Source organism: Talpa occidentalis, unplaced genomic scaffold (genome assembly GCF_014898055.3).
Source record: "Talpa occidentalis isolate TD23 unplaced genomic scaffold, MPIMG_talOcc4v2.1 talOcc4.13, whole genome shotgun sequence".
In the NCBI taxonomy this organism is placed as follows: domain Eukaryota; kingdom Metazoa; phylum Chordata; class Mammalia; order Eulipotyphla; family Talpidae; genus Talpa; species Talpa occidentalis.
The window spans coordinates 20,442,965-20,458,114 of NW_023601322.1; the positions used below are offsets into that span (position 1 = coordinate 20,442,965).

Genomic DNA, 15,150 nt, shown 5'->3' on the forward strand with positions numbered 1-15,150 from the left:
CCACCAAGCAGTTTCCCCTCCTCAAAGTAGAGCCCTGTAGCGACCATCTAGGGTAATCAATTAAGGTAGCTTTTACTGATAACTAATTTACAATTTCCAAACTTCAGTTTCACAAGATGCTCAGAACGGTCACTCGGGGGCCTTTCTCAGGAGGAGCTGTTTCAGGCAAACTGAGTATCAATCGAAAAAAAAAAGGCCTCCTTTCCAATGTCACTGTGTGTGACTGCAGAACAATCTGGAAACTATTTTTATATTTATTTAATTTTTACTAATACATATATGCATATGGTCCAAGTCATAAAACTATAGTTTTAAAATGAGATGTTCTCAGGCTCCACTCTTGTCCCCGAACTTCCCAGTACCCTCCCCCATGGGTGACAACTTTAATTAGAGAAACTATTTTACAAGTGATTTGGTCAGGCATACTATGCACACTCCCGCTTTACTGGGTGACAGAGAAAGGAGTCAGTTTTCTAAAAGCGAGGAGAACCCAGCCTGTCTTCAGAGCCTGGGTCTGAATGCTGGCCCGCCAGCCACTCACATTCTTATTACCAACATTTCTTAGGAAAACTTTCACACACAATGGGGTGTCATCTACCTTGGAATTCAAAGCATCTAAACCCAATGGCAGTATCTTTTGGCCTCTTCTAGAGTTGACACTGAGTGCCACATGGTAGTGCTTAATTTCCCAACTGGCGACTGCTCCTTAGAGCAATCAAAGGTTATCAGTCAGAACTCAACATGTCAGTCTCCAAGGGGAGCGAGCTCCCCGTCACCATAAGTATTCAAGCAGAAACTGGAGGGCTGCTTCCTATGGTACTGCAGAAAGGATTCCAGATGGAACATGGAGGACTGCTTCCACTCTGTGACTCTATCATCACTAGCCATGTTAGCCGTTTGCAAAAACAGTAACGAGACTACTGATTTGTGTGGGTATAAAAAAAATTTTTCTCTGCTCTCTTATGCATCCCAGTGGCCCCAGCTTGGCTTTCTCCCTCATCCTCTCTCACAGGTAATAGTCAGAGCTGGTGTCTCTGTCTCCCTTCCCTGGATACCTGCCCTCCCCCGCACTGTCATCAGAGCAAGATATCCAAAAAACGCATGTGATTACACTGTCTCCTGACAGACACCTTTCAAAGATTCCTCATCTCCTGCAGGCTGATTCCCAGCCGTGTGTCCTGTTCACAGCCTCTTACTCAGCAGCCCTGGCCCTTCTCTCCAGTCCCCTTCCCTGCCACGCCTCGTGTCCCACTTGGCTCAAGGAAACAATGGCGGTCTGTCCAACATCGCCTTTGCCCAGAACACCTCCTACCCCCTTCTACTCCTTACCGTATGCTTTTTCCTGTGTCTCTCTGTCTTAACACAAAAATTAGAATCATAGAATTCTAATTCTATGATTAGAATTAACACAAAACTCCCTTCTTTCAGCTTGCCAGGCATGCCTTATGCCCGGTGGGGAGACCCCCGTGTGGCAAGGACTGTGGGGATTCATTCACCTTGTGTTTCCAGCCTCCCACACATACCTGACACGTAGTAGGTGTGCACTAAAGTGAACAGACAGATCTGGCAAACCTTTCATTCCCGGAGTGTCATTTTAAACAGCTCCCTGAGCCTGCTGTGGTTTCAGTCTTCCATTAAATGGAGATCACTGGAAATTACAAATGTCTCCGAGAGCTCAGGAACCGATTCTATGCCCAAAGAACTGGCCCTAAGTCACATGATTAGAAAGAGGGAGGATCTAGACAGCAAATCAGGGAGCCTGTGTCTTTAACCATTAGTGCTCACTGCCTTTGGATTCCAAGGGGTAAGCTTGAGAAATCTGGATGATAAGATCTTTCCTACTAATCTTGTTTTTTACAGAAATTTTCCATAATGAAATCGTCAGACTGCCCACATTCCTATTTCTAGGCTTTGACTGTTTAAACAAGACACAGACAGGCTCTCTCCTTCTCCAAGACGCTCTCCCTGACTCTTGGCTCTAAAACCCGTTCGCCTGTCCCTTTCTGTCTTGGTCTTTTTCTCTGCTGGTTTTCTTGGCCTCTACAGTGAGATGGGGGCTTTTTATATTGTAATTTTATGATTCTATAATTTATTTATCATGCATTATTGTGCCTCTAAACAATATGAGTGCCTTCGCAAGTGGGGGCACTTTATAAATAAATGATCATATTTATTGTTATTAATAAAAGAAGCAGCCCGCAGTGCTCCAGGAGCCCCAATCACCTCCGTAAATTTGTGAATTGAATATCAGATCTTACCCGGCTCACCACGGCTGCCAGTTCTCGCATCTCACTGTTCATGCCAATAAATGCACTCAGCGGCTTCAGCAGTCGCTCCTGGCGGTGGGGACAGAGAGCTTCAGGTTACAGGGCTGCTTCCTAACTTAGGCAGAAAGCACAGCGCAGCTCTTGGTGACACAAAGTGTAACAAGGTGCCAAGACCTTCAACTTGATCCCAAGGTTTCTCTGAGTTTAAAGTTCTGTTTCTAAAATCTGACTGGGGTGGGGTGGGGGTGGCAGTTTGCATAAAGAAAGTCCCCTCTAAGCCACTTACTGAGGGATCTGGGTCACAGTTGATGCTGTTCAGGCCCAGTTCACCACTGGCTCCTTTGATGGCGTCTGTGATTAGTCCTCGGAAGTCGATGATTTGGCCCTGAAAGGGAGCATTCTTTCTTTACGCCATTAAAACCCAAGAGAAGACTGTCCTTACCAGCTCTGCTTCATCATATCAAGACACACTTACCTCGGCGTGAGGGCAGACTTTAAACCTACACTAAGAATGAACATGAAATTTCCTCACCTCGGGGCACTCTTGAAAAGAAGTTGTAAGTAAATTCTTCAGAATGAGGTTGATTCGAATCCAAATTCACTAGCATTTTTCAGTTCCTGCTATACCTGCTATGCCTACACCTGCTTCTTAGATGCCTACTTCCCCTACATTGTCTCCTCCTTTCAGTATATTCCACATACAGGAAGAACCGGCTGGAGAGGAACAAAATGGCACCTGTTTCCTGGCTGTGATGCCCACTCACCATGCATAGTGCCTGGCACAGAGCAGGTGTGCACCGCCTGCACTTCGTTAGGATTAGTTCCAATTTAAGATCTCTGCTAGTTGGAAGTGGCACCCAAGTTCCCAAGTTTCATAGATGTGGGAGTTAGACCAGAGAAGGTATTGATATGTAATCTGCCTAGGGCCACACAGCTAAAAATGACTTATGGTTAGGATTCAAGCCCAGATATCCACCTCCCATATTCCCCCCCAGTGCCACCTTGTCTCCTCCACAGGCAGAAGGTAAAAGCAAGGGTGCACAAACAACAATAACAGCAAACAATAATAAAGCAGTCAATGTGGAGGGAGTGTTTATTACCTGCTAGCCACTGTACCGGGATCTCCATTCATTACATTTAAATTGACACCGCTTATTTCCATTTCGAGATAAGAAACAGGCTTGGAGACAAGAGACACCTTTCCAAGGCTACACAGCTGGGAAGGTCTGAATCGGGGTCCAAACCTAGGTGGGCTGACTTTGCAGCCGGGACCATTAAGGACAACACTCCCATTAAATTCTCAGGGGAGCTCGGGAGTCCCTGAACCAAGGGGCCCCAACTTGGCCACGATAGACCCATTTTAGAGATGGGCCCCCAGCCATACACCCTCATCCAGCTTATTAACATTTGAAATATTAGGAAGAAAACCCGGCTATGTTTTACCCGGAGGACATTTTGCTGGAAAGAGAATTTATAGCCAGACTCTTTGCAAGGTTAAGTGGTGGGTCCAGTACTAGCAAGAGAAGACATTCATGTGAGAAAAACTGGTGCAAAAATGTTAAGCAGAAAAGTGACTGAAAATACAATGGAAGTGAAAGCGAACAGGGAGACCTTTCTCTGGCACAGAGTCCAGCATCTCATGGCCGGCCATCACCCACACCACTGCCACCCTTCAGAGGAGCCAGTTCAGGGCAATAAGAATTGTCCCTGATTTCAGGGAGATGCTCCAGCTTCCTCCTCAAACACACACACCCAGAGTTCAGTTTGACTGAGAAGAGCTGGCCAGAGGCAAGTCAGACGACCTGTAGTTTTAGAATTTGATCCAAGGCAAAAAGGTGACTCTCAAGGACGCACAGCTTTCCAAGTCACAGTCAAGAAAAGCAAGTGACACATTTTTAGCCACTTTTTGCCTCCATCCACCCAACTGGGGTCTTTCCTGTTCGAGAAACTGTTATTTATGACTCGGGACATTACGTGCATTGTAAAAGGAGTGAGTAGAGCTATCGATCAAGATAAGATCAACTCTGTAGCATCTGAGGTCTCAAACGGCTCCCATGAAATGATATTCCAGCCTGGAGCCAGATGTCCAAGGAGAAACCAACTACCCTATAAGGCAGTAACAGTGACCATGAGGCCGCAACTCCTCACGCAGACCAGTTGCGCAGACATGACACTTTCATCACCAAATTTTTAGGCTGAAAGGAACATCGGAAATCATCTCTTCCAATCCCCTCCATCTACAGATGAAGAAATTGAGCTCCCTGGGGCGGGAGGGAGGCATTCATTCAGCACTCTTCACCCAGAAAGGGGATGCAGACCAGGGCCCCTCATTTCTAATCCTCATCCAGGGCTCTTCCCAGTTCACCTCGCAGTCAACCCTGCATCACTATATATTAACTTTCCCACTGGAAAAATTTTTTTTTTGCCAAATCATGGAACCAACCCCAGTGCCCTTCAACAGATGAACGGATAGAGAAACTGTGGCGCTCTTATTCAATGGAATATTACACACTGGTGAGGAAAGGTGAAATGGTGGCATCTGGCACAAAATGGATGGCCTTTGAGGTGATTATGTTGAGTGAAATCAGTCAAAAAGTGAAAGACAGGTTTCAGATGGTTTCACTCATCTGCAGAATATAAATAGCAAATAAACAATGTAGACAATAGAAGAAATAAAACTCTGAGCTCAGCAAAAAAGCAAGATAATGGTTACCAGGGGGAATAGGAAAAAGGGGAGCAAGAACAAGGAGGAGAGGCAGGTGGGGCACAGATACAGGTGGTTTGGTGGAGGCTAAAAAAAAATTTAAATGTGCTGGATGGATTCAATAGTACGTTAAAGATGGACTAATAAAGAGAAAAATATGTTTTTGTAATTTTCACTTTTGAGAAGGGAAACTTTCCCTTTCCATGGTAGGCTCACGAGTTCCGCTTACTTTGGGTGGGTGGAGGTTTTCTTCGCCACCACCTCTGTTGATCCCTGATACATGTAAGCCGAAGTCAGCATTCTGCACATGAGTGCTATTGACAACCTCCTGGAGGAAGAGGAGAAGTCCACTGTGGGGAGCCACTTGGAGATGCTGCTTACAACAGCCTAGTCCATCATCCCACGGCAAGTGCCGGGTATCAGTTCTGTAAGCGGGAACCCCAGGTGTGATCCTGCCACCTCCATGCAGACCCAGCAAGATGAATCAAGTGTGTGCTTGTGCCACGGGGAGGGCTTGGGCGCAAGGTGTTGGTGGCTGGGCGAGGCTGAGTTTGGAGAGGCTGCGGTCAACAAGACTCCAGGGGGTTCACAGGCCCCGCCTTCACCGCCCCTCCGCCTGGCTCAGCCTGCAGTGGGAAGGCCAGACAACCTCCTGGGAGGCGATCGGTTTCATGATCACTCCTTTCTAGCCCGCCAGACATCCTCGATGTTAATACTTTCTGGTCCCCTTCACAATCTCCTGGTTTCTCTTTTCCTGAAAGCCCCGAATGTTTTGTTCTAAACCAGGAGCTTCTAGCATGGATCGCCAGAGTCAGAAGCCTTGATTTCATCCCCTGCTGGGCTCTCTCTTCTTGCTGTCCATCTCCTCCCCAAGAACATCCAGTGTGGAGGGCCTGAGCCAACTGTGAATGCTTTGGAGAAACCCCAGCAGAGGCCCTGAGACCCTGTCACACCCGACACCACCCCTGGTCTACTCAGGCACCCAGGGATGTGCTTTGGGACAGAAGGCCTGATCCCTGCAACTGCCTCAACGAGAGATGAGCTGGGCAGCCCTCCTGCTCTGACTGGACCCAGCCTCCCCTCTCGGGGCTGTCGTCTAGCACTCGGAGGGGAAAGGCTGGGTGGAGAAAGGACTCCTGCTCCAGTTAAGAACACTTAGGGCGCCCAGGGATTTGCTCCTGGTTTTAACCCAGCATGTAGGAAGAAAAGCTGCAATTTAACGATATCACACAGTAACTTAAAAAACACAGGTCCTCAAAAAATAAACGTGACTTTTTGTTAGAGCCATTCTTTACCCCTCTGCGATTTCACCAATACCAAGTAAAGCTGTGCCAACCTGTTTAGGATGCTCCTTATGGAGGGATTTGGCGTTCCCTGACTTCCCCGCCGTGCTTTTGGACCGAGGCCTCTGTTGACTGATCTTGGGAAGATTTTGATAACTGTCGCTTATCACTCTAAAGGGGAGAGCAAAGACCTTGGTGGAAATTATTTCAACCACTTAATTTGAGGTAACTAAGCAACTGTGGTGCATACTAAATGATAGTTCTGGAAAGCTGTGCAGATACACCATAATAGGGCCCTTCAATCTGCACTATCCTCCTCCTACCCACCCCTCTCCATCCTGGCCCTGACACACTCCAGTCAATCCGCTGGGTTCCTCCAAAACTAGTCAGGGGGTCCACCTCCTCCTGGAAGCCCTTGAATCATCCTCTTCTCTTCTCCCTACCATCTGGCTTCTGCCCCTCTGCTCCTAGCCTGTCTCAGAATATGTGGCTTTGCCAGCATATCCTCTCCTGAGCCTTCCACCTTTCTCACAAAGTACCACGCAGGCCAGGGGGAAGGCGCCAGGTTGGAAAGAGGCCTCTGTCTCAAATACAGCCTGGGGATGTGTTCATGGTTTCAACCCCAGGTACTGGGTAGACCCTGCCTCTTTCAAATAGCTTTCATCACATGTTCTGACACGGCTGAAGGCACTTGTGGAAGGAGCGCAAACCTCACCTCTCTGCTGTCAGGTCATCCCTAGTCACAAAACAAACTGTCCTGGAATATTATTCACCTCAGGCAAAATGAATGGATGGGACTGGGATCAGGGCAGCAGCTGCCTCTGGTGGACAGGGGGCTAGTGACTGGCCTGCTGCTGGGTTGGGGTGGCAGAGCTGACCAGCCATCTACGCATTTGTCTGTATTTTATATGTCAGTACAAAGGTGAGGCAAATGTGTACGTTACATCCTCACAATTGGACATAAAATCCAGTACTGGAGTATTTCCAGTCAGGAAATGACCTGCAGAGAGAAGCAGCACTTGCTTGGGGGCATGATGTGAAGCCTGCGTCCTCAAGTGTTGCTCCTCTGGGTTCTTTTGTGTTTACACGTGAGGCACAAAGGCAAGGCTCACTGGAACTTTTCTCCCCATGTCCTAAGTGAGCAGCTACTTCAACCCCATTTCTTTGTGAGAAAGGGCAAGTTGTCTGCGTCTGATATGGACTCACAGCTGTGGTTGGTGAGCCCACCCGCACAGTCATACCACCAGGGTGTCCACGTGGCCAACAAGCGTCACCCCAGGGTGGGGGTGGTGAATGGGTGTTATGAGGGCGTAGCAACTGACAGTTTCTCAGGCATGTTTTTCATCTGTAAACTAGAAATAATGTCTGTCCTCAGGTCTTTTGCTGGCACAAAAATGAAATGTCTGTGAAGTGAATTCCAAACATTTTACAAGAGCAAACCCTTATGAATAGCCTTGATTTAAATGAAGCGAGGTGATATATATATAGTTCAAGTCGCACCAACTTCTTGTGGGATTGTCAGGGAACTGGAAGCCTCTATTCCCATTTTGATCTCCCTCTGGAGGTAACTGGCTCACAGCTGTTTTAACATAACCAAAGATAAATTCACTGATGAACTCACTTCCAGTCAACACTAAGGATTGCAAAATTCTTCCTAGCATGGAGCCAGATTCAGCCTGATTTATTTAGTCACCCATCCTACGTGTGTCCTGCAGAATTCTGCAGAGAAGTTCCGATCAATCCCTCTTCAGAGAGTGAAGGCTGCTGCAGCATAAGCTAGGGACCTCCCTCCCCAAGTCTGTTTTTCAAGCCAAATACCCCCACTTGCTCCGGTCATTCCTAAAGTTACCTGATTCCCAGATTCTTCCTCATCCTGGTCATCTTCCTTTTGTCCACTGTCTTCTGACCAGAATAGAATCCTACTATTTGGACACTATATTTATATTGATGAGGCCTGAGACCACATTGGCAACCAAATCACACAGTTGACTTATATTGCACCTGTGGTTGTAACCCAAATTTCTAGGGGGACGAGGAAAAATTTCTAGGTCTCTGACTGTAACGGGGGTGGGGGGGGGAGCTATTCATTGTGAATCTTTGATGGGAGTTCAAATTTTATTTCATTAAATTTCCTTTTGCTGTTTTGTGGCTCACATCCCAAATGACCAAGATCTTTGGGCATCCTAATTCTCTTATCCAGCACCTTAAATAACCTTTCCTCATTTGGGTCATCTGCAAAGCTGTAAACCAGGAGCTCACTCTCTGAAATGAGATGCAAAATCAGGAAAAGACGCTTTCATTCGTTTACAGTCAATCACAACACAATCTTTCCTTTCAACAACTATCTTTGAACATAAAATTGTAGACAAACACCATTCTTTACTTTCCTAGTTGTTCTCTCTGACTCCACTCCATTGCTATCCACCCTGGATGCCTGCCACGTACAAACACCCACTCAGGCAGGAGCTGCAGAAGGCCCAGGCTGCCGCGTGCCACTACGCTCCAGCCCTCGAGGAGACGGTGCTGATGTCTCCACAAGGCAGGGAAAGCTAGGAAGTTCCAGGCCTGAATGTGTGGCTAAAAAATAATCAGAATTCAAATTTGTCCCCAAAGCTGGTCTCTTGAAATGCTCCTCACCGTTTCTATTCTCTGATTCTATTTATCACCAGAGTCTGACTAGTTATATGAAACTACAAATAAAAGAATAACATTTTGGTCAAATAATAAAAGGTTCTTAAAGAGCACGAAGCAAAGGGAGCCTCTGGCCAAGGGTTCTTGGGAGTCTGACCAGAGGCAAGCGTGGGCTCCACGACGAAATTCACAAGCAAGACCAAACAGCACTGTGCGGTGTCTCTGTCCCTTCCTTCTTAGGCCACAGACAAGGGACCAGAGTCACAAGGGCAAGGACGTAGGCAAGAGACAGAAACTCCTGCCTTATGAGGAGGGCCTAGTGAGCTGCTTAGAGTCACAATCGAAGTCTTATTTTTTCAATCATATTCTAAGATTTTTTTTTTTTTTAAATTTTGGTGACTGCCCAAAGGTTGTGTGGTTCTGACCAGAATTCCACTTCAAATTTCCCCTGAGGCCAGGCCTTGATGGCTCAAAGCCATCCCAGCCAAGCAGCAGTGCCCTTGCATTTGCAAACAGGCTCTGACCACAGAGATGAGGGAGGATGGGGTTAAGCGTGTCAGGTAGCAGGAAGAGAGGAATGAGGAGAGCTTTGAGGCAAGTGGGGTGTAGGTGGGCTTGTGGGAAAGTGTGTCAACTCAGAACCATTCGAGAAACAGAGGGGTTCTAATCAGTTGTTACAAATCCCAGTGAAATTTGGATTTGAGAAACTGAAGAAAGGGTTGTCGGATTAGCCTAAGAAAAGGAAGGAGAAAAGAAAGACTTGATTATCTTCAGACAGATCAGGACATGTGATCTGGGAGTTCATAATGAAATTCAGTGATTTAAAAAGGGGAAATCCTATTTTTTTTGGGTGCTCACTATGTGCTAGGAACTTACTATGTATCATAAATTGGTTCCAAGGTAAGTAGCAGAGCCAGGAATTAAGCCTGGGACTTTTAATCTCTGAGGTCCATACTTATCCTACCGCATGGCCTCGAAAGACAGGGCACCAGTGGATACAATTATTTGTGGGATAAAACCAGGAGAAACTGCAGACATTGGCCCACATCCTGGACATCTGTAACACGAGGGGAAATGATGAGTAGGTCCCCAAGGCCCCTGGACCACTGGTATTGCTAGTTGATAAGCATGCAGCTGCACTGGAGAAACTTCTGGAAAGGGATACCCCAAACTCCTAGAGTTGAGCTGATCAAGATGAATTACCATTCACTTTACCTTCTGGTCTTCCCTCCACTTCTTATTGGTAAATTATTTTCTGCTGTGGCAAAACAAACATTGGGAGGAAAGAAAAAAGTTTAATTTTTAAGAGAAAATAAACCTTGAGTTATACTCTGAAAACTTATGTTACAGCATTTTGGAATCCTGAGACTCTACTAAGCTATTCTAATCTGACAAGAGGTGATATCACCACCAGCTAGAGAACAAAGCCTGGGCTTCCCAGGCATTTCCACACAGAGAAAGACCCCAGAGGCCGCAGATGTTAAGCATGTTGGAGGCACACTAGGTCATAGCTAGCAATCTAGACATCAAGTCAGATCATGTCAATAATCATGCTGAGGCTCCGTGGTTATGGTCCATACTTTTTTTCACCAAGACTCACTCAGGTCTAACAAGCAGCCAAGGACGCTGAGCCCGGAACCCAGCACTGGAAGGGTGCTCAGATAAAATATCCCTCTCGGACCCCTTCCAGCTCTGAGATTCAGCCCTGGCTATTTTAAATTGACGTTCCTCTTGGTTTCCTGGTCCCTACATGAAATGTTAAAGTCTGTGGCTTAACAAGTGCCTGTAAACAGGACAATGATCTCCCTTGGTTTATAATTACTTCCCCCACTTACAGACTTCTCAGTCAATGTTACGACAAAACACAGGGCCCTCGCTTTAGATCTTTCCTCCAGCCAGCCTCTGTGACTGCTAACCTACACTGGGTCTTTGCATTATATTGATCACTATCTGGATTGATAGCTTTCAAAAGCATTTCATTATCTATACATGAGCTATTAGCTTCACCAATACTCATTTTCATGTTATTTTCAAGATAGATAATAGGTCTTCCCAACAAGAAAAGAGTCTTCTGTCATTTATCCGCCTCCACCAGCTCTTTTCATCTCTAAAAAAATGAGAGTGATATCAGTCTTCAGAAAGCACCTGTCATACACTGGGGTTTTGCTCTTACTGCTCTAAAACGTAGATTCTCAAACAAATGCCAACGTGACTCAAGGGACATCAGCATCCAGATGATCACATTTAAATCACCTGTGCTGGATCCACGAGAGGCTACACAAGTCTTCTGTTCTAGTCTTTGAATTCAGAGGCAGGAGCACTATCTAACTGGGAATAAAATGAGGAAGAAACACTAATCTTAAAGAGGAGCTAATGTCTTATTTCTAGAATATAGCCATGTACCTGTATCTGATGCCTTTTTGATAATTTTGGGGTATTTCTGAAATTTTACATAATAATAACTCTCATATTCCATCAAAATGGTTTCAAGATCAATGTTGTCACAGACTTCAAAGCGTCGTAACCCCAGTTTAGTTTCTTGCTCCAAAGCATTGGCTGTGTCGAAATATCTGCAATTTCACAGAAGAAAAAGAAAAAGAAAATTACTTCTGGGTAAAAAGAATAAAGGCAAACAGGTGTTGCAAGTCCAAAGAGACTCAGCACAAAGAATAAGCCCATGTCAAATGGCACGTTAGATGAAAACCAGACTATATGAAGCCTGCCTATGGAGGAAGAGCTTCGCATGTTAAATGTATACAATTACTGTCCTTTAAAGTGTTGCCTCTGCCAACTGCGGTGGGGAGAGGGGGGTGTTGGTAGGAGGGATTACAGTCAGGATGGGGGGATGGGAATTGTATGGGGACTATAACCAAGATGATAGAGCATACATTGTGCAAAAATGAAAAAATGATGTAAAAAAATATATAAAATAAAAAATTATATATTAAAAAAACCTAAGTAACTCCAGCTGGCTTTTAACTGTGGTAAGTGAAGACACTTTTTCTGATGATTATTGTTTTTTTCTGGTCTTTATTGTGTGCAAAGCAGAATTCATTTTAGGAAGCTCCTGTGTATATTAATTTCTTCTCATGCTCAGTATTTCTTTCTTCTGCTCTGAATGACCTGATATGATGTCACTTGGGCTGTAGTAAACATTTTTTTTAAAAGAAAGAAAAATAAAGTGTTGCCTCTGGAAACTACACAATTATTTTAAAGACATCATCATTGTTCAAAATGTTTTTAGAAGTACATAAAAGTCAAGTAAGTAAATTAATGAGAAAAGTGTTTTGTGATTCATCTTTATTCATTTTTAGTCAAAAATCGGTATCTGTTCAACTTGATTACCTTGTCATTCACCAGTATTTATTCTGGGTAACACTGGCAATTGATAAAACCAAAATTCAAGCCCACCAAGCAAGATTTGCCACCCATCACGATATTAAAAAAGATGTCATGAGCTTTGAAGGAAATGCCAATGATATGTTGATCAATATCATCAAGCAAAATTAGTGTAAAAAAAATTATCCACTTGGCTGTATTCTCTCTGTTAATGTTTCTGTCAGTCACACACTACACTACCTAGTCCTTCTGTAAGTAATGTCCTCACCACGGGTTCCTTACTGCCATTTTTAATGTATTCCATCATAAAACTGATTTAAGTGGTGCTAGCAATAGAAAAAAGGGCCTTTTCTCACAATCCTCTGAATGTGTAAAGATCCTTCAGGTTTTAATCTTAATTCTTAACTTCTTTTTAAAACCAAGGAGACTCTTCTGAAAAAATATACATGTCAATAAATATGCGCAAATTAGCATAAAATTTTAGGGGCTCATCCAGGGACCGCAGATTAAGGATTCCTGCTGCAAGTTAGACTCTTTTTAATTAGAATCTGGGAAAGTAGAAGGAAAAATTTTCTCTTTTATTGTGCTCTCTTCCCTACCCCAGATTCAGATCAGATGGAACTTTCTTAAAAGGGATTGCCATGGTTATTTTCAATGACCTTGCTTATTTCAAAGAACTTGCAAACATCAATTGACTGTAGTTGACCAGTTTCTATAATTACTGATGACTCATCAAGCTTCTATGCTACGTCTCAACTCCTGTTTAATAGAAAGAACTAACTGAATCTGTTTTATTATTAGCTTCGTTTAGTATAGAGTTATACATGTTCAGTTAAAAAAAAAAAAAACTAGAAGCTAAAGATAAGTTCAAAAGAAAATTTCACTAATGACAGTGAATGTTAACCTTTTCTCTGTATTTCCAAACATTTTTAATGACTAAATACATACACTTACATATATGCACTTGTAAAACCAACCAAAAATAAAATGCCAGATGGAAACACACACTGCAGTTTTGCTCACAGCCTTTACTGACATCATAGCACATTCGGAGTGTTTCCCAGCATCATGACGTTCTGATCAAATAGCAATTACAGACTGGATGTTGTACTTCCCCATGTTCCCTAAACTAGCTGATGAGGGCAGCAAAACTGTTCTATGTATTCCCATGGTGGAGGCTAAATGGTGAAATTGCTCTTAGACCTTAAAGAACACAAAAAGAAAAATAAATTAACATTTTTCTTGCTGAGGCTTGTATTTACAGATAAATAATTGCAATAACCTTGAACTGAGCACCAGGGCCAGCTGGAAACTAAGAACACAGAGAAAGCAGCTGCTACCCAGAGGCGGCCACCTTGAAGGAACTGCACCCTGGCCCTGGACTCCACCTGGAAGCACAGCCTTCTCAAACTGCTTCAGGTGGGTTAGTGGGTTCATTCAGCCCTGTGGCCACTGTTAGCAGAATATGCTGACTTCCTTCAATCTTTGGCCCTTGCTGTTCAAATTACTTACTCGCCCTTGTCTCCAAAAGCCAGCTGAATTCAAGGGATGTCAAGCCCATAGGACTGGCTTACAGAATGGTGATATTGGGTCTCCTCACTCACGGGAATTCTGGAAGTTATTCTCATCCTCCTAATGGTGGGGTCTTGTCTGGTCATACGCTTGGTGTCAACATTATTAAAGGGGTTTCTACCCGTCCCAAGCCTGGAGCCCTGTGTGTGTCTCTCTCAGGCTGAGACAGAATTTCAGTCCTCACACCTATAGGTAGGGCCTCCCCAACATTCAGCAGGAAGCAGCTACAGAAGATTGACACTGGTGTCCCTTTGCCCTTTAACAAGGAGGAGGAAAGATCTCTCAGAGGGAATGAGACAGGAAGGGTCCTGGGACAGACACAGAGGGACAGGACTCAACTCTTCACTGTTCCCATTGTTTTCACTGGACTAGGAAGCAAGAGGTTAAATAAATATGAACAGGGCTGAAATCTCTGAGGGAGGTATGAGGTAAATTGCAGCCTCCCCCACTCCAGTGATTCTGGAAAGACCTCCATGCACATTCCAGGGCAAGATGACCCACATCCTACTTGTTTAAAATCCCTCTGTCCTGGTTAAGGTCCAGGGCCCTGCTATGGCTCAGTAGTCTTGCTAAACAAAAAACTGGTCAGAACCAGTTCAGGACCCCACCAGTGAGCCCCCTCCAAATAAACATATGTATATCAGCAGCCTTGAGACCCAAGGCCCGATTCTCTCCTGAACTTGCCCACACTCCTTCTTGAGTGTGGACTATCACTTGCCATAAGAGATTCATTTCTAACTCACTCTGATTCCCATGCTAATTCTTTCCTGAGCCAAAGTCAAGAACCTCATGCCCTGGGGGATGGCCTCATTGTTCCCAACTCATTCCTATTACAGTGTTGGAGCTTGAATGCCATCTGAACTGAATGGGGCTAGTTGAAGGAGCCACCAGAGGATTTTAACCAAACAGAGTGACAGGACAGGACTTCAGGAAGAAGAGCGAGGGGTCGTGAGCAGCAGGCGAGAAGGGGAGGCTGAGTCACGGGCCGGCCGACTGGGTGACTCTGCGCTGTGGGATCCCACCCTCCCTCCCTCACACGTGAACTCTGGGCTCTCTGCTAACCTGATTGTTCCACGAATGCTATGTCCCTTCTTTCTCTCCATTACATCTATTTGTCTGGATTTCACACATCTTTCAAGACCTGCTCACATGGCCTTCATAGCAAAGCTTTCTTTGACTATTTATTCCAATCTACAAGAATCTATGCTCTTTGCTGAACTCTCAGTATTTTGTCAAAGGCAGGTCTATGTGTACTTCAAATACCTAAGTTTCGCTTTTCATCTTGATAATCCACTCAAAGTCGCTTACCCAGCAGATCTCAAGAATTTTCACTGATTTGAGATACAAAGGGCCA

The 15,150-nt window shown here is 44.8% G+C and overlaps 1 protein-coding gene across 3 annotated transcripts in view; it reads right to left on the bottom strand.

The window, feature by feature from the left end:
• The window catches only part of KATNAL2 (katanin catalytic subunit A1 like 2), a 62,638-nt gene that overhangs the window by 19,851 nt on the left and 27,637 nt on the right, over positions 1-15,150 (bottom strand). Inside the window, exons 3-8 of one of the 3 annotated variants that reach the window (XM_037508564.2) lie at positions 11,289-11,455; positions 10,101-10,140; positions 6,308-6,425; positions 5,201-5,299; positions 2,554-2,652; positions 2,259-2,336 (exon numbers count right to left, since the gene is read on the bottom strand). In XM_037508564.2, coding sequence (XP_037364461.1) covers positions 2,259-2,336; positions 2,554-2,652; positions 5,201-5,299; positions 6,308-6,425; positions 10,101-10,140; positions 11,289-11,455 — 601 coding nt within the window. Of the gene's footprint in view, positions 1-2,258; positions 2,337-2,553; positions 2,653-5,200; positions 5,300-6,307; positions 6,426-10,100; positions 10,144-11,288; positions 11,456-15,150 lie in introns of all 3 variants that reach the window. The other 2 variants (XM_037508563.2, XM_037508561.2) reach the window with 2 other exon arrangements.